Source organism: Juglans regia, chromosome 4 (assembly GCF_001411555.2).
Source record: "Juglans regia cultivar Chandler chromosome 4, Walnut 2.0, whole genome shotgun sequence".
Lineage (NCBI taxonomy): Eukaryota > Viridiplantae > Streptophyta > Magnoliopsida > Fagales > Juglandaceae > Juglans > Juglans regia.
Window position 1 is genome coordinate 28646647 of NC_049904.1, and position 19533 is coordinate 28666179.

At 38.9% G+C, this 19533-nt stretch overlaps 1 protein-coding gene across 4 annotated transcripts in view; it reads left to right on the forward strand.

Annotated features, from left to right (window-relative positions):
- LOC109020965 (protein NAP1) overlaps nucleotides 1–18758 on the forward strand; it is a 35032-nt gene extending 16274 nt beyond the window's left edge. For all 4 annotated transcript variants that reach the window (XM_035689336.1, XM_035689334.1, XM_035689337.1 and 1 more), the window contains exons 13-24: nucleotides 3095–3205; nucleotides 3313–3391; nucleotides 9628–9821; nucleotides 11284–11429; nucleotides 14257–14338; nucleotides 14492–14602; nucleotides 15184–15309; nucleotides 15394–15533; nucleotides 15618–15714; nucleotides 16334–17325; nucleotides 17579–17791; nucleotides 18034–18758. In XM_035689336.1, coding sequence (XP_035545229.1) covers nucleotides 3095–3205; nucleotides 3313–3391; nucleotides 9628–9821; nucleotides 11284–11429; nucleotides 14257–14338; nucleotides 14492–14602; nucleotides 15184–15309; nucleotides 15394–15533; nucleotides 15618–15714; nucleotides 16334–17325; nucleotides 17579–17791; nucleotides 18034–18526 — 2784 coding nt within the window. In that variant the 3' untranslated portion in view covers nucleotides 18527–18758. The remainder of the gene's footprint in view (nucleotides 1–3094; nucleotides 3206–3312; nucleotides 3392–9627; nucleotides 9822–11283; nucleotides 11430–14256; nucleotides 14339–14491; nucleotides 14603–15183; nucleotides 15310–15393; nucleotides 15534–15617; nucleotides 15715–16333; nucleotides 17326–17578; nucleotides 17792–18033) is intronic.
- The last annotated feature ends 775 nt before the right edge of the window (nucleotides 18759–19533 follow it).

A 19533-nucleotide genomic window follows, 5' to 3' on the forward strand; every position in this document is an offset into this window, starting at 1 on the left:
CAGTTAAAGAGGATTAATGCCCTGTTTGGATTGCAAAATGCTCTCATTTCATCTCATCTCAAACACCACAAATACAAACACTTTTTCATTTCAAATCTTCAACTTTTTCACTTAATCATTACCTAATCATTACAATTTCTCAAACTTCCAAATAAAACACAAAAAACAATTTAACTTTTTCAAATTCCAAAATAAAAATAATATTAAAAAATAATATTCTAACAATATTTTAACTTTATAATATTTTTATTCAACTTTTTATCTCTCCTTTTCCAAAATCCCATAAAACACCTTAACTCAAACAATTTCACTACTATTCACAAACCATTTTACTACTATTCACAGATCATCTCATCTCATTTGACTATCCAAACGAGGCCTAAGTTTCTCACCCCTCAACTAGCTTCTGCAACGGGCAAACACACCTTGGGTCATTTCACAAGATGGTATTAGGCTCCCCACAAAAGATCTCATACCTCCCCACAAAAATCTTGTTTTAACTTCTTAAGCTGGTTGGCAACTCCCAGCGGGAGTGAAAAAGGAGATGTATAATAGGTAGACAAATTGGATGATACACTCTTAATCAATGTACTACCATCCTTCAACAAGTACAACCACTTCCAACTAGCTAATTGATACTCCATCATCTCAAAAATACCTTCCTAAATTCCCTATCAAAATAATAATAATACCTTCCTAAATATATTTGGCTTTGATGGGAGCTCCCAAAGGAAGACCTAGGTGAGTCATGGGTGAGGTAAAAATCCTACAACAAAGGATATCCACCAAACTGGCTACATTCTTTACATTATCAACCTGGAGCAATTTTGATTTCGTGCTAAGCTAACCTTTAAATTGGGACTGCTTCAAAGCTTAGGGTAAGCATCGCAGGTAACAAAGATGATCATCGTTGCCTATAAATATAATGTGTCACCTGCGAAGAAAAGATAAGAGAGATATTAAAGCCCCTAGGTGCTGTAGCAGAAGTCATTCTATTTAAAGCCTCCATAACAATGAAACTAGTAAAAAAATTAAAGGGTCCCTTGTCATAATTCTCTTCAGTAGTATGTTAATCTTATCAAAGAGGTCGTGAGATGACAGCATAGAAATTGTGAGTTGGCTAGGAACTTATAGGGAATGATATTCGTTATTTTTAGGATTTTTTGGGTTATGCCCAACCTGGGACAAGTTTTAATGACTTTTATGCTGTTTTTCACAGCGCTTAGCTTGTAATTAGGTTCATCTCCTGTATATTTCATGTGTACTTGGGCCTTGCCTAATCACGTGGTTTAGTTGTTGCTTGTTGGTGGAATTATTTTGAAATTCAGAGAAATTTAGAAGTTTGGAGGATGACTGTCTCGTGCTTAATGCTTAATATGGTGTATTTAACATAACCCAATGCCTCTCATGTATATGTCTGTGTACTTGGGCTTTGTGTACTCTTTTGAATAAAATACCTTGATTACCGATCTAAAAAAACATAACCCAATGCCAAAACTTTTGAAAATCATGAGAGGATGGTGACAAAGTTAAAATCCACAATATTCCACTCCCTAAATGTTTGGATGGCTGCTCACAAGTTCTCTAGCTTTCTAGATTTCAATAATTTTTGCCTTCTTTTCTTGCTAGTTGGGTATATCCTTTTATTTGGCAAGTAAAAAATTTATTGATAGAACTAGGCAAAGGCCCAAGTACACAGGACGTATACAAGAGGAAACACCTAGTTAGGAAGAAGAGTGAGAGATAGATACAAGAAACTTGTGAACATTAAGACCAGTCAAATCTATAGCTTGTTGGGTATATCCTTTTGTAGATTTTCCATGTATTTGGATTGTCCCCACTATGCACTTATAATAAAACTGCATTACTTATAGCAAAAAATTTATCTGATAGGCCAATGATTAGAGGTGAATCTCTTCACATCGTTCTTTGACCAGTGGGATGGGATGCTTAAGATAAAATAGTTTTGGGGGATGAATAGTGTTCAAAGTAAAGTCGTTATACAATGTCTAATGTGCTCATCACTTTCTCCTGGAAGAGTATTTAGAGAAATAAGGCTCCCCCTAGAGTTATTTTTTTTAATATGGTCAAAGGCTTTAGGAAAGATTGTTACTTCGAATAATGTAAGGGACAAGTTTATATTGGGTGATGCCTAAGGAAATTGTGGATCTCCTTGCATGTTGGCATGGTTTTGAGGCAAGGAAATGTGCTGCTGCCAGATGGAGAATGATTCCTTTGTGTTTAATGTGGTGTTTATGGCTGGAAAGGAATGATAAATGTTTTGAAGACATAGCGTTCTTTTGAAGATCTTCGTTATTTTTACTTTTCTACTTTTAGTTTGTGGGCTAGGATCTTTGTAAGGAATGATGATAATATACTGAATCTATTTCTGTCGTAGTTTCCTGCTTTCTAGTGTGTAGTAGGTATTTCCTTCGTATACTTCCTGTGTACTTAGGCTGTGCCTATTCTTGGTAATAAAATTCTTATTAATTATCAAAAAAAGAAGAAAAGTTTTAGTGGTTAGTTGGTGTTTCATGTGTAAGAAGAGTGGGGAAGCAATGGATCTTCTATTTCAATGCGGGGTTGCTAGCATTTTGCAAAACACAGTCTTTGACCTATTTGGGATAAATTAGTGTATGCCTTTTCGAGTGTTGGATCACCTAGCATGTTGGAAAGTGCAGTTCAGTAGTCATTAGTGCACATTATTTTGTAAAACGATTCTGTTGTTTAATGCAGTCCACTTGGAGTAAAAGAAATGAGCTTAGTTTGAAGACCGTGAAAAGTTGGTGTTGGACCTCAAGTCATTCTTTCTTAACTCCCTTTATCACCTTATAGTGGGTCTACAATAGTGTTGCATTTTTTTTTACTTTTCAAGAATCCTAGATCGTTTCACTTTTGCTAGTTAGGTGTATCTCTTTTATACTTCCTGTATACAATAGTGTTGGTTTGCTCCTTACCTTTGTTCAGGCAATGAGTCTGAGCTTTTTAACATTTAATATACTTACAAAGAAAATTGATTTGTTTGTATTATTGTAGAATAAATAACTTGTAGTTGTAATTGATGTTTTCTTCAATGATATGGTATTTTCTACAGATGGTATTTTCAGCATTGGCCTTGGCTCAATCTGAGGTCCTTTGGTATTTCCAACACGTAGGAAATGCATCATCAAAATCTAAAGCTGCAAGAATGGTACCAGTGGACATAGTAAGTCAAGTTTCTCTTCCTTTTATTTGTTCGACCTATTATTAGTTCTTTGTTTTTCAACCACCTAACGTAGTGCTCGACTTTTACTGCTATGACTTTGGTTTCAGGATCCAAGTGATCCAACGATTGGGTTCTTATTAGATGGGATGGAACGCCTATGCTGTTTAGTTCGCAAGTATATTGCAGGTTAGAATTATTCTGGTTTAAATAATTTTTTTCACAACCATGAATTTATTGTATCTTTTTCTCCTCTCCTTCTAGATAGGTCTCTCTTGTGTACTTTTTGTGTACTTGGATTGTTGTGCCTTTTGCGCTTTTAATAAAGATTTCTTACTAACCCCTAGGGGTTGGCTCAAGTGGTTAAGACCTTGGTCTTGATGGTATGCTCCTGCTAGGTCTATGGTTCGAATCCTCTTGAGTGCAAACAATTTTTAGGGGCCATCGGATTGGGGGAACTTCCCCTTGAATTACCTGAGGTGCATTTGTGGGAAACTCCTTGCCGAGAGCCTTTGCACCCCCTTAGATTAATCTGGACTTTGTTCTCGGACATCCAGTGCCAATAAAAATAAGTAAAGATTTCTTACTTATAAAAAAAAAAATCTCTCTCTCTCTCTCTCCAGTTTGTTTGTTGCCTTGGATGTTCTGCTTCCTATTGAAGCTTAAATATTGCAGCTTCCTCACTTTATTGTCAGATTTCAAGAACTTAATGATTGTTTCCACATGATAGTCATATGAATAGCTTCTTGGTGGTGACACTTTAGCTCTTTTCTCTTTGTACACTTTCTCACTGGTGATGATTTCTGGTGCTTATCTATGAGATTATCATGGGTTTCATGAAGTAGATTCTTATAGAATCTAAAGTTTTTGAACTGTCTGAAGAAGGTAGCCGATGGAATTGCATAACAGAGAGAAGTTGGAAGGTTACGAAAGCAATGGTCTTGGAGATGTTCATGGTGAACTGGTTCATTAGAACCCTTGAGGAATGTTCATATGGTGATAAAAAGGAGTTCTTTGCAACCTTAAGGGATGGTCATAGAAGCTACATTGCTTAGAGATGTTCCAATGCCCAAGGTCGATATATGGTTAGTGGAATATGGCAATGGTAGCAGATGGAATTTTGTTTTTATATCGGAAGAAATGGAGGGGAAAGGGTGGAAAAAAATGGTAGTTGCACTGCAAGAAGCTTACAGTAGCTTGGAAAAGGGGAGAAAGGTTGGGTTGTCAAGGTTTCAAAACTCAAACCAGATTGTCGATGAACACTTTGCCTAAGTCCTATGTAGAGGTGGTCCCGTCATCGGGACTTGTTGCCGGTAGTCAAGAAATCATAATGAGTGCTAGGGGAGATGCACTGGCAGCGAAACCAAGGGTCGAGGGTAATTTTGGGCATTCAAAAGTAAAGGAGATAGCCATTGAGGGAGAAGGACAGAGACGTGCGCCACATGTTCCAGTCTGCAGAAATAACGCTGAAATGGTAAGTAGCTCTCTAACCGAGAGAGGACGTAAGGAGAGGCAAGAAGATCTTTCCTTTCTTAAACAAGATCTGCTACAGTTAAGAATTTGGTTAGCAACATGATTCAGCGAGTGGATAATACTAGACTAGGCTTGGACCTGAGCCCGTCGTCCTCAGGCTTAAGCAAAGGTGGGCTGAGTAAGAATAGGCTGGGTCAGGAGAGGCGTTTCACTCAGGCCGAGAAAGGCAAAGCTACAACCCAGCCCAATAACAGGCAGGCTAAACCCCCAAGGCCTCTCGAAATGGGCTTTGTGCCTATTACCGGCAAGGAATTGCCGACGTCGTCCAATCACTGGCTGGCGACCACACTAAATCCATCGCTAGGACTTGGCGATCTAATGGGTAGGCCTCTGGTTGACCCATTGCCGGATTTGATGCCGCCAACGGAGATTGAAGCCGAGATTGGTTGTTTTGGATGTACGAGGGGCCTACAAGTCACGGAAAAGAGACAAATCCCACCGTAGGGACTAGGCAACCTAGAGGGTGGGCCTTAGTTGACGTTGACGATGGAGATCAAAGCTGAAACTGCTTGTTTCGGATGTACGAGGGGCCTGGGAGTTACGGAAAACAGACAAAACCCATCACTTGGACCAGGGGACTTGGTGGGTGGGCCTTTGGTTAACGGCGTACCCGAGTTGACGTCACCGATGGTGTTAAAAGCCGAAAATGTCCATTTCGAATGTACGAAGGGTTCCCAAACAGAGGAAAAGGGCCAGAGTGAGCGGGCAACCTTCTTTGACGCAAACCGATGCTGGCACATTGGTTATATTCAAAGGTTCTGAATGCAATAATATCGAGGGGGAGTTCCAGTTGGCGGAGGTAATGGGGTGGGGCTTTGGAAACAAATAAGAAGAGGTTGGACCAATCTTCATCGATACACACATTCTGCAGTTAGGGATGGTTCCAAAATTAAATTCTGGAATGACCTATGGTGTGGAGATTGAATCCTCAAAGAAGCCTACCCAACACTATACGGCATTGCCCGATGAAAGGAGGCATTCGTTGCAGAGCTCATGAATCTCTCTAGTGGCTCTCCTCAATGGAATATCACTTTCCTTAGAGCTGCCCAAGATTGGGAAATTGACACATTTACAGATTTCTTCAACCTTGTGTATACTTTTAGAGTGATTAGAGGAGCAGATAAGATTATGTGGTCACAATCCAAGAAGGGGAATTTTACTGTACAGTCATACTACAAGTCCCTCATGACACATTCTACAAGAACATTCCCATGGAAGAACATATGGAAGACTAAGGCCCCCCTAAAAGCTTCTTTTTTTGAATGGGCAGCTTCACTAGGGAAGATTCTTACCTTAGATAATCTAAGAAAAAGCCGATGATGTTATTGGATTGGTGCTATATGTGTAAGAAAAGTGGAGTCTGTGGATCACCTATTATTGCATTGCGATGTAGCCATGAGCTTATGGAATGATATCTTTGCTAGAGTGGGACTTGTTTGGATAATGCCAAGAAGGGTTGTTGACTTTTTGGCCAGCTGGCAAGGCATTCGAGGTAATTCTCAAATCGCAGTGATGTGGAAGATGATACTGATTTGCCTATGGTGGTGCATATGGATGGAGAGGAATGGTCGGAGTTTTGAGGATCGTTAATGAACAATGGACGAGATTAGAACTTTTTTTGTTCATACACTATTCCATTGGTTGATTGTAATAGACTTTAATGGCATGAACGTACATGATTTTCTTGTATCTTTAGACAGTCATGCATAGGTGTGGTTCTATATGTCCTGTGTACTTGGCTTCACCTATATTTAATAAAATTCCTATTTACTGATAAATAAAAAACAAAGAATTTGTTTAACAATAGTGAAGATTTCAATATCTAGTTTCCCCATAAAATTGTTCATTTCTACTCTTTAGCGTTTGGCTAATATGAACTAAATACCAATATGAAAAACTCTGAAATGCAGCCAAATTATGTCGAACTTACCGTTTTGAGTTAGGAGGGAAGACTTTCTATTGCAGAGATTTTAGACTTTAAGAAGCCTAATATGGAGATGCTACATAACACTATTGTTCTTTCATGAAGTTTATGGATTCAGTATAAAATCTTAAGTTCTTTGAATGGTTTTGCTATGTTATCAAAGATTATTAATTACTGATGTCCATGCTAGACATCTGTTTCTTTTTTCTCTTTTGGTTTTTGAAGGATTGAAACTAAAAAAACCCAATTATGTACAATGATTCAAAATAAATGAGAAGATATATGAATCAAAACACTAATTTTTAGCATTAAATTTATGAGGTTTCATTGCGTTTAAGTGTGCCTGGGACTTTCACCAACACTTCCTATGAATTATTTGGGGTTCACCTTTGATGTCTTCTTTTAAGTCGCAATCTATTTGGAAGGTGTAACTGAAAGGAAAAAGAAAATTGCCTGGCGGAAGAAGTTGAATTTTTAAAGAAGGGGGTGGGGGAATAATTACTATCATCCAGAACTCGCCTACATAACATGTATCACATTTTTCCTATGCTTGGGAGTGTAGTCAACAAATTGGAGAAGTTTTCATGAGATTTATTAGGCAGAACGAAAACTCCATTGAGTTAATTAGGGCACTGCTAGCTCACCTAAATGGGCGGGAGGCTTGGGTTTTAGAAAACTGTGCCTTCAATCATACTAGTTGGGGGAAATGGTTATGGCAGTTTTCTCAGGAGGATGATCATCTATTTTTTCTTGGTATTAAAAATGGGGAAGAATGGCAGTATGGAAAGTGATTAGAGCTGGATGGAAGTCTGTTTTGAATTTGTTCAATTCCGGAGTGATTATGGTAGGGTAGTTAGTTTTTAGCATGATGTTTCATGTGCTGATGAGCCATTGAAGTCTTTATTACCTGATTTTTTCGGATTGTTGCTAATAAAGTTGTTTATGCGGATGTATCAGGTTGTATAGTGCATTGGAGTACTATATTTGTGCGATCGATACCTATTAAAAAAATATATTTGTGCGAGTAGTACATGATTGGGAGTTGAGTCAGTTTACCATCATTGAATTTCTGTATTTGGTTGGGGTTGTGTTGGGGTGGCCGATAAAATGTTTTGGAAGTTTATTCCTAAGATTGTATTATGAGGTTTCAAGAGGAGTTAATAGATCAGATTTTTCTTGGAAGACTATTTGTAGTATGAAGGCAACACTGAAAGTGGCTTTCTTTGTTTTGACGCAATATTGGCATTATTTCATGGAGTTCATGGTCATGTAAAATGGAAGAGAATTTGTTTTTTGAGATAAAATTTCATTAAAACAAGTAAACTGGCATTGCCCAAGTACACAGGTAGTATACAAAAGAGAACACCTATTACAAGTTAGGAACTCAATTTTTTTTTTTTTATAAGTAATAAGAAAATTTTATTGACAGGTAAGTAGACATAGCCCAAGTACACAAGAAGTATACAGGAGAAAACACCTAAATACAAGCTAGGAACTAGATTAGGCTAAAAGCAAATCATGAAGATGATCTCCATTCAATACAAGAGCCTTTGCCCAAATACACAAAGTACTAAAGAAAAACAGAAACTCTCTAAGTTCTCCCATCGAACGTTCTCTATCTTCAAAGCACCGCCCATTTCTTTCCAACCATAAACACCACATCAAATATAAAGGGATCATCCTCCATATGGCAGCAATACAACGACTCCCCTTAAAACCTTCCCAACAAGCTAAGAGATCCACCACTTGCTTAGGCATCACCCAAACAATACCCTTCCTACCAAAAATCTCATCCCAAAAAGTCTTAGCCACCTCACAATGAAGAAATAAATGGTCAACAGATTCACCATCTTTCTTACACATGAAGTACCAATCCACAACAAATAATCCACGCTTTCTCAAATTAATTGTGGTCAAAATTTTTTCAAGGGACGCCAACCAGCAGAAAAATGCAACCTTACTAGGCACCTTAGACCTCCAAATGCACTTCCAAGTGAATTTATTAACACAATGACGAGTCAACGCCTTATAAAAGGAGCTAACTGAAAAATTAGAATTACCAGCGTGAATCCACAGCAAACTATCCTTCCTTCCTTGAACAATCTTCATTACATATATAATCTTCCAAAAAAATCAGAAACGACATTCACTTCCCAATCATGCACATCTCTAATAAAATTGATACAAGAAAGACATGAAGACTAGATCCATCGAGTACAATGACAGAAGCCCAAAGAAATAAGGTGTGAATAAAGAAATTTCTAAGCTCATCAAAATGGAAGGTAATTTTTATGGGTTGGGGTTATATGTATAAGAGAAATGGTGAGCATGGTAATCATTTGTTGCTTCATTGTTCAGTTGCTATGCTGTTATGGCCCTTCATTTTGTGACATCTATCATGAAATGGGTGATGGCTATGTCCATGTTTGCTTTGCTTCACTATTAGCAAAAGAAGCCTTATTCATTCACGAACAAAGTATGGAATTTGTTGGCTTCGTGTCTCATGTGGACTATATGGAAGAAAAGAAATAGGTGGGCAGTCGAGGGCGAGAACTTTCTATAGTAGGATTAAACCCGATGCACAGTCGCCTTTTTCAGATGTTGTTAGATGGTAGTCCATTGACTATATTAGATTCCTTAAAGTTGTCATATGTTATTTTGTTATTTAGGGAGAGCATTTTTTTATACAGCCCATATACCTAAGTTTACTTCCTCTAAGTTTTCAATAATAAAATTATACGTACTTTTAAAAATGCACGAACATAATATGATGCAGTGCAATGCAATTGCAACTCATTGGAAAAAGGGCTTAATTGCTTTCATCTGCATCTTTTACTTATATCTGTGCTCAACGTAATGCTGTCTTGTACTTATAAAAAAATGTCTTTCCATGCTGTTTTGTTTGCAAAGAAAGTGACCTCTTATGTAAATCCAGATTTTTTAATTAACTTTTTATACTTTTATGCAGCAATTCGAGGTTATGCATTATCATATCTTTCTACCTGTGCTGGTAGAATTCGTTTCTTGCTGGGCACTCCAGGAATGATTGCTCTTGACATAGATCCAAGCTTGAAGGGACTTTTTCACCAAATTGCTCTGCATCTTGAAAACATACCAAAACCACAGGGTGAAAATATCTCGGCCATCACATGTGATCTATCTGTAAGATACCTGTGCATGCCATGTTTTGTTTTTGTTAGGGTAGATATCAATTATAAAAAGCCTTCCGAGGTTTTTAAAATAAAATTGATCGCAGCCATCTCGTATTTTTATCTGTCGCCTCAATTAAAGTTATAGTTTAGCTGTAACTGTAGGCATCGTGGACTAAAATTTTATAATTACGACCTCAATCAAAATTAGCAATTAAAATTATCAAAAGGCTGAGGGACAGTATCTTATAAGAAGTCTTGGAGACACTTTTTTTTTTTTTTAATTTTTTTGTGCCTCTTCTTCTTTTTCACTTTCTTTTGAAGGGGTGTTCTGCCAGATGTTCTCTCTTTTCTAATTTTGTTACTTATATATAATAAGGACATGCTTTTGTGGTGATGGTTGACATTGTTGGTATATGTTCTCTATCGTTTACAATGCACTAAACATGTTTAGGAGGGTTATTCATACTTGTCAAAAGCCCTGGAGTTTAACAGGTACCCACAGAATAATTGAGTGTGTTTTCGTGTTCTGTATGGCTGTAGACATCCCAAAGATAGTCATTTTAACTTATTCATAGTTTGTGTTTCATGAAAAAAATGCAAGAGAGGTCATTGATATTATGATATACTCTCATGTCACCTATGCATGATCAGGCAACTGGAAGGTGCAAGATAATAGTGGAGGTAGGACATGGAAAATGCAAACAGAACTTTCATGTCCTTTAAACGTATGGATGCCTATGTATATTATGAGAAACAATACAATGATAATATAATATAGAGAAGATCATCAGGAAATGCAAGAGGATGCATGTTTGCTTATCTTCTCTCTCACCTTCTCAACTATCTCTTCCCTTCTTTCACTTTTGAGGTATAATTGCAAGCATATATTCCTGCTGCTATGTCTTTTGTAATTTGGAGCCTGGAAACTGCCCTATCTTTTTTTCTCTTTTCTCTTTCCCTTTCCTCTCATTCTCTCTCATGATATTAAAGTTTGCATAAAAAAAATGACTTTGTATTATTATTCATACATGCTTTCAGACAAAAGGGGTTTGGAAGTTTACTTGTGTTCACCATCTCTTATATCCTCTTTATGTCTCTTCCCCATCCTATGCTTCTCTTATGCACTCTTTCCTCTCGCCATCAATGTCACAGAAATGAAAAATAATTAGATCTTTTGGCCTGAATGTTGCTTTTATAGCATGGTTAGTGGATTGCTGCAAAACCTTCAAATTGCATCAGTTTTCTAATTTTTACTACAGATTTTATAGTGCTAGCTGTTTTATATTTCAGCATGTACGCTACTTGTCTGTATTTTTGGGCATGCTTCTTTTGTAACTATTCTCGGTTTAACTTCTGTGAGTGGACTCTTGTGTTTTATATTTGTCCTCGTTTTTTCAGTGTCACAGTCCTTTTTTTACTGGCTTCTTTAAGGGCAAGTTGAAATTAAATAATTATTTGTGGTTATTAATCAGGATTTTCGAAAGGATTGGTTAACAATATTGATGATAATCACATCTTCTCGATCATCTACAAACATACGACATTTGGAGAAAGCTACAGTCTCCACTGGGAAAGAAGGCCTATTATCAGAGGGAAATCTGGCATACAATTGGTCCAGGTGTTCTATCTGTCATCCATTCGTTTTGTACCAGAATTCTATGGTCTATTCTTGCTATAAGTTAAAATAAACAAAATTGATGTTGGCAGAAAAAACTCTATGCATTAAGTGTGGAAATAGGCCACCGCCGCATTTGCTGCTAGATATGCTGTCATTAGTTCAGCTAATGGTCATTGGTGTTACTATTTTATTGCATTTAGATGTCCTTGTCATTAATCCAACAATTGAGGCCATACACATGGCATAAATATTTTTACACAAAATTGCACATAGATATTTAATCATGCATGTCACTGTACTTTTTTTGTTGCAGTAACTTTATTATATTATTTTTTTTTTTGATAAGTAAAAATATTGTATATATCAAAAGGAGAAACCAGTTACACTGAGTGTAAACAAGAAAACACCTTACCCAAAATGACCCAACAAGCCCTTAATGACCCAACAAGCCCATAAAAAACTAACCCAAAGTACATCAGACCCGATCCCAAACCTTGTTTCCCGTAGAACTAAAACTCTACCCGAACACCAACCCCAACACCTTGATACCTGTCTTCACAATACCCTCCCTTTAGACTTCCCTCTAGTTGAACTACCACCCTTAGCATCGTAATTGATTGTCGAAAAGAGACGCTGTAACTCCCTGCTTTTCTTGAAGCTTGATTTGGTTTCAAGTGTGCGGCTTGCCTCAATCGTAGTAATTAGTTCGTTAAATTTGTCTTCACATCCTCCATGTGAAATTCCCACGAATTGCTGAATCTCGTTAACTTTAGGCAGGATCCAATCTGCTATTGTAGGAAGAGAGACCAGGGGAGCCACAATGTCCCCATCAACCTGCACTCCCGACTTTAGACAATCCTCTACACAAGGCACCAATTCCAAACCCATTGGTTCTCCAATAACTCCATTGGTTCTCTCCAATGGTACCGGGGTTCCCATTGAAGATTCTGGGGTGACAATAAGTCCCTTCACCTCTGGGATAATGGCGGATCCTACTTCTCCTTCAGACCTCGGCAGTACACCTTTTTCCTTCAACTCCGAGGGAGTCATAGATTCTTCCGGGACCAAGGGTATAATACCGACTATCGATCTATCCTGTGTAACACGAGGTGAATGACATTCCATTATTGATGTCTCTATGCCAATACCCGATGTAGACCCCACCTCAAATAACCCAGATTTCCTTTTGACCCGCCATACTCTCCTGGCTCTGGTTATAGGGACAGGGCCGAATCCGATCTTCCGTTTTCTTTTTTCTAAGCTTAAAGGATTTGGGCCTATCATGTTTCTTACCACCCTGTTGCCTCCAGCTGAAAGCCGATCTATTTTCGTAGACATGAAAGTTATTGCTATCTTCAACTCGACAAGTTGGGTTTCCATCTCCTTTAGAGACTTGTGCATTTCGAGAAGCTGGTCTTGAGGTGTGATTGGCAGACCCTCCACTCTCTGATCCCCCGAAGCATGTCCAGTCTTTAGAGCTGCCGCATAGGATTGCCTCGCCACCGGGGATGTACTTGGGTCTTTCTCCAAGTTCTCCCTCCCTACCACACCACCTTGTCCTTCCAAGCCGTCACTCCCTCTCTTACCGAAGGAAAAATGTCGCAGCACCTCCCCCATCCTTCTCCAACCACTGCCCCCCTCTTCAGGAATGAAAATAAAATTCCTCCTCCCCCCACCACCATACTCCTCCACCGCCATATAACGTCCTCGAGCATTCGAGCACCGATGCGCTGTGAAACTACGTCGACCTTCCCGAACAGTGGAGAAAAAATCTTGTTTCTTATCCTTAGTACACGCTTCTATGGCCTTAGTCAGCCACTGCACTGTTGTCGAACCCAGAACCAACTTAGATATCACCCTTCGACTCCTTTCAGTAATGGCCAACATGCTCCCCTCCTTTACCAAAGTAAAGGATTTAGATTCTATAACCAGCTCCATAGAAGAACCCATACTGACCCACTCCCCTTCCTCAACAACCATTCATCATCTCAGAGATGAATCTAAAACCTTTGGGAACTGCAAGCACTGCGAACAGTTCGTGCTCACTGCAAGCACTGCAGAGATGCTGCAAAACGTGCTCACAGAAGACGCCGGAGCACTCGCCGGAGCCTTCAGGGTCGACGGCACGCCCAACAAAGTTCGGGAGGTCGCCGGAATGCTCTGAGATGCAAAAACAGCGATATCAACGTCGCCGGAGGATGAACCGACGCCGGACGGCCCTCAGCGTAGTCGCCGAGGTCCGTCGGCTTTATCTGTGCCGACGGCGCAGAGGGTCTCGCCGGCACAGGGTGGGTGGCGGCAGATCTGGTTCTTTTGCGCTTCGTAGTGTTTTCTCTCTCCTCTGGGCCAACGCCGGACGGCCCTCAGGTAAGTCGCCCGGGCCCGTCGGCTTTGTCTGTGGCGACGGTGAGAGGTCACTCGCCGGCAAAGGTGGTGCCGGCGTCCTTAGGGTTTTTACTTCCTTAGGGTTTTCTCTCTCCTCGCGACTGTGTAGGGTTTCTGTTATTATATTATATTTAAGACTAATGATGCAAATATTGGTGATGTCATGGTCCCACTGCAGTTGGCAGGATGGATAAACCTTTCTCATCCTGAGCCTTCCAATATTCTCCAAGTGATAGCTAAAATTTTTATTCACATACGGTTGTTGGAATAGTTCAATGGTGATGCCATGGTCCAACTACAGTTGGCCGGATGCTCTCTGATCATGAGCCTTCCAATATTCTCTAAGTGATAGCTAAAATGTTTATTCACATACAGTTGTTAGAATAGTTTAGATGCACTATTGCAACAGTAATGCCATTTGTGCATCTCTCTTTTGACACAGATGTGTTGATGAACTGGAATCTCAATTATCTAAGTATGGAAGTCTTAAGAAGCTCTATTTCCACCACCAGCACCTTACAGCAGTAAGTACTTACTTTCTATTCTTAACATGTCTTTGGGGCTCCCCTGCTACTCTGGCCAAAAATGTTTACATTGACAGAATTATCTTCTATTTCCATTTGTTCTGTTAAGTTCTGTCTAGCTATTGCTGACCTGGATCTTGAGTGTTGTAATAGGTCTTCAGAAACACCATGTTTGGACCAGAAGGACGTCCTCAACATTGCTGTGCATGGCTCGGTGTTGCAAGTAGCTTTCCAGAGTGTGCTTCTCCCATTGTTCCGGAAGAGGTAAAATCCTTCTCCCCTCCCACTCTCAATGTCCTTTGTGTTCATCTTTTTGATTACTTAGAAGCCTAAAATTGTGGATAGGGTCTATTGCACATACATTTACCAATCATAACTTTTATGCATGCTGGGATAAGAAAAAATAAGAAGTGTGTTATTACTGAATCAAATTTTGTCGTATGAGAATAACCAAAGTTGCATGCAGTTAGGGTTCTTTTACTGTATCTTCCTAAAAGATGATAACGCACATTTGCAAGACTTTTCTTTCTGTCAAGGTTCAAGGTTTACAAGCATGCTTTTGATTGTTTCTTTATCTTTAAGAAAAGGTAGAATGCAAAGTTTTTGTCTCCCTTAATTTTTATCACATCCTATAGCATGTAAGTGGATTGGAAAGTTTAATTCCACCGTTACAAACAACAGTGTCTTAATATTCTGATGACAATACTCTGATGACAATACTGTCAGAACGATTAGTCTTGCCTTTTAGCGATGCTTAGATCAAGTTTATTTACACTTCCACAAACTACCACCTATTCATTAAATGCATTATCTGATGCTCATGATGGAAATAAAACTACAAACAGGTGACTAAAATTGGCCGGGATGCAGTCCTTTATGTTGAATCTCTCATTGAATCAATCATGGGAGGATTGGAGGGATTAATCAACATTCTTGATTCTGAAGGAGGATTCGGCGCTCTTGAGATTCAGGTTGATACTTCTGTCACGTTGCAACATAAAGGAATATATGAACGTGTTCCTGTTCCATTTAATTGATTTTGAGAAATCTTGCAGCTTCTTTCGGAGCAGGCAGCCTCTTATATCAACCATGCATCTAAAGTTCCAATTCCTTCAACTAAATCTCCAAAGTTAGCGGCTGGTTTTCCTTTGCCTGGCCATGAGAGCTATCCTGAAAATAATAGTTCTATAAAAATGTAGGTTAATTAATATTTCTATTTGGAGTTCTTTCACCTGTTGAGTACACAAATTAGCTTGTCTAATTCTTTTTGATATGGCAGGTTGGAAGCTGCAATGCAGAGGTTGACCAATTTGTGCTCAGTCTTGAATGATATGGAACCTATATGTGTTCTAAACCATGTGTTTGTCTTGAGGGAGGTGAAGCATTTTATCTTCTTCTTCTCCCTCCTTTTAATTGTCACTACACTTCTTCATGCTGCCGCTTTATTTGCTTGGATGATATCAATATTGGGCCAAAAGCTTTAATTAAACCACAGTCAGCAACAAGAGCTTAATAAAACTTTTTTGAATGCCCCAGGTTGGGCTATGCCTTTGCATTTTTTCAGTTTTAAATTCTTCAATTGCTTATTTAAAAACACATGGAAAGTGATGAGTGAGTAGGACATTATTGAAAATCCTTAAAGCACTTGGGATTGCTCCGCTATAAAATAATGTTTGTATATAAAAAAGGCACGCGCTTTCCTCTGGTATTTTACGTGATGAATTTTGTTGTCTTAAATACAAAGTATTTTTGAAGGATCCTCATTTTGGGTCCTGTACTACTGAAAAGGCAGCTTTTACTTCTTGCATCAATATCTAGAACCTATTTGTTCTTTCATTTTACAAATACAGTAGCCCCGAATAAAATCACATCAGTTCCATGTGGATATAAAAAATAATAGTTATATTTTATGTGGAAAGGCACCCACATTTTGGAGCCATATAAAATCAAAGCAGCCACGTAATTCTATTCTAAGTTACTGATTGTCAACTGCAGTATATGAGAGAATGCATCCTCGGGAACTTCAGGAGGAGATTGCTTGCAGTACTTAAAACTGATAATGATCTTCAACGACCTTCCGTTTTGGAGTCTCTGATTCGGAGACATATCAGCATTGTTCTTCTCACAGAGCAGCATATTAGCATGGATCTAACCCAGGGAATCCGAGAAGTTTTGCTCACTGAAGCCTTCTCTGGGCCCATTTCTTCTCTGCACTTGTTTGACAATCCAACGGAACAACATACTGGGTCGGCTGCTGAAGCTGTATGTAACTGGTACATAGAGAACATAATCAAGGATATATCAGGTGCTGGAATCCTTTTTGCACCTATTCACAAGTGCTTCAAAAGCACGAGGCCTGTAGGTGGATATTTTGCTGACTCAGTTGCTGATCTGAGAGAACTACAGGCATTTGTTCGGATTTTTGGTGGCTATGGAGTTGACAGACTAGACCGTATGCTGAAAGAACATACAGCTGCTCTTTTAAATTGTATCGAAACATCCTTGCGATCAAACCGTGAGGTGCTGGAGGCAGTTTCCAGCAGCCTGCATTCTGGTGACAGAATAGAAAGAGAGGCATCTATGAAGCAGATTGTCGATGTGGACACAGTGATTGAATTTTGTGTTCAGGCTGGGCTAGCCCTGGCTTTTAATGGACTACTAGCTGAAGCCGCTGGAGCTGTGCTTGAAGAAGGTGCACCCTTGATATATTCATTGCTAGCTGGGGTAGTTAAGCATATACCTAATGAAATACCTGAAAAGAAGGAAATTAGGAGGTTGAGAGGAGTGGCAAACAGCATTGGCATAGTCTGTGATCATGATTCCCAGTGGGTGAGATCAATTTTGGAGGAAGTTGGTGGTGCAAATGATAGTTCTTGGAATTTGTTACCATATTTATTTGCTACCTTCATGACATCTACTGTTTGGAACACCACTGCCTTCAATGTGGAAACAGGCGGCTTCAACAACAATATGCATTGCTTGGCAAGGTGGGTATGTGTCCATTTTTCCATAAATTGGAATAAGGCTGACTCCTATCTCAAGCACAAAGATAACAAATACTTGCATGCAAATGAAGTCAACTCATTATTTTTTTCCTGTCGTAGGTCTGCTTGAACTACTTAATTTTTTTTTTTAAGAAAGCGGACAGTACCCCAAATTACATAGTTTGAAAAGTGCATAAAAATAATGTTTACAACTCCTATTACAGCTCTCTATCTTTGGCGACTACATTTTTTGTAGGTGCATTAGTGCTGTAATGGCAGGAAGTGAGCTTGTTAGATTGGAGCGTGAACATCACCGGAGACAATCTTTCTCGAATGGACATGTTGGTGAGACAGTAGATCATGAGATACAGAGCCGTTTGTCAGCTGAAGCAAGTATAAAGTCCACGTTGCAACTCTTTGTCAAATTCTCTGCAGGCATCGCACTAGATTCTTGGAGCGAAACCAACAGGTATGAGTATGCTTTTATTATAACATGCAGTAATATCACGTGTCTAAAGGCCCCTTTACATGAATATATGTTTCCAAATGCCCTATATAAGTAGGGCTGACAGAGAAAAAGAAAAGACAATGCAGGAATAAAATTATCCAGACAGGGTGCTCTCTAATTGTTTGGTTAGTATTGGGCGTGCATATAGTTCTTGTTAATATGTATATGATCCAGAATGTTGAATGTTCCGCTGCTCTGCACAGATCTCATCTTGTAGCACAGCTTATATTCCTAGATCAACTCTGTGAGATCTCGCCATACCTTCCAAGAAGTTCTCTGGAACCGCATGTTCCATATGCCATTCTTCGCTCCATATATAGCCAATACTACACAAATAACCCATCCGCGCTGCTGGCATTACTGAGCATATCACCCCGACATTCACCTGCTGTTTCATTGGCACATGCATCCCCTGTAGTACGGCAGCCCCGCGGTGACTCAACTCCTCAGTATGGTGCTAATGATTCAGGCTACTTTAAAGGATCATCATCACATAGTCAGGAGTACCTTTCCAATACCGATGGTGGTAGCTTAAGAACTGATAACAAACACCGTAATATTCGCCGTTCTGGGCCACTGGAATACAGCTCAAACCGTAAATCAAAGTTTGTTGAAGGCTCAACTTCAGGGAGTGTGGGTCCCAGCCCATTACCAAGGTTTGCAGTATCTAGGTCTGGTCCATTAGCGTACAAGTAGAATGATGGCCAACTTCGAAGAGAGGAGGATGATAAATTGTCTGGTTTTGGTCAAGGACGAGAGAGGAGGATGTTGAATTGTCTGCTTTTGGTCGAGTATTAGTTATTCATACATGTATATATAGCTACTGAGCTAGTTCATTCAAAATTTTGACAGTGTACACCTAAAATCACTTTCCTTGTAGTGGCCTTATCATGCAAATTGGTTGCGTTCCTTGATGAATATCAGTATTCATTCCTGAGTTGTTCTAGAGTTTCAACTGGCCTGGCAATTCAAGCTTTTGTTGTCAATAGACTGTCTCTCTCTCTCTCTCTCTCTCCCCACACACACACACACACACAAAATCATCATGATAAAATTGTTGTCAATAGATTCTCTATCTCGTTCACTTCAGTTGACAGTCGCGTAATTCTCCTTATTTGTACATTAGAGTTTCGATTTCTGTTGTAGTTGTATATTGTAGCTTGAAAATGTTTTCCCATTTAGAGTAAAAAACCGGAGACCAGATGTTTTAAAAACTCTTAAAAATTACCTGACTGAACCTCTGTTGTATTAGTGATAAGAGTATTATGTAAGCATTTATTTATTTAAATTATTAAATTTCAAATTCAAATTAAAGTGTAGTGAACTACTTTTCAAATGATATACATCTGCATTTCTATTTTGACTTCTGAGAAGTTTACAAGAAGAAATTATACGTATCATTTCCTTCTTGCTTCTATTTTCACTTGGATGCGTTTATATATTTCTTGGATACACACTTTTACTCATTCCTTGAAGCAAAACGGTTTTCGTTCTTTCCTTTTCTTCTTTTTTCTTTTTTTCTTTTTGGCGTTTCCTAAAATCCAAGAGCTTAACCGGGTGAGCCAGATGCCTTTTCTGGATTTGGATCTCTTTGTACTTATTGACAGCAAGCTTAGAGGAGAGAAATAGATCTATACCTTTCCCACTAAGATATTTTTAACTCGACAAAATAAAAAAAATAAGGATGGACAATGATTTCACCA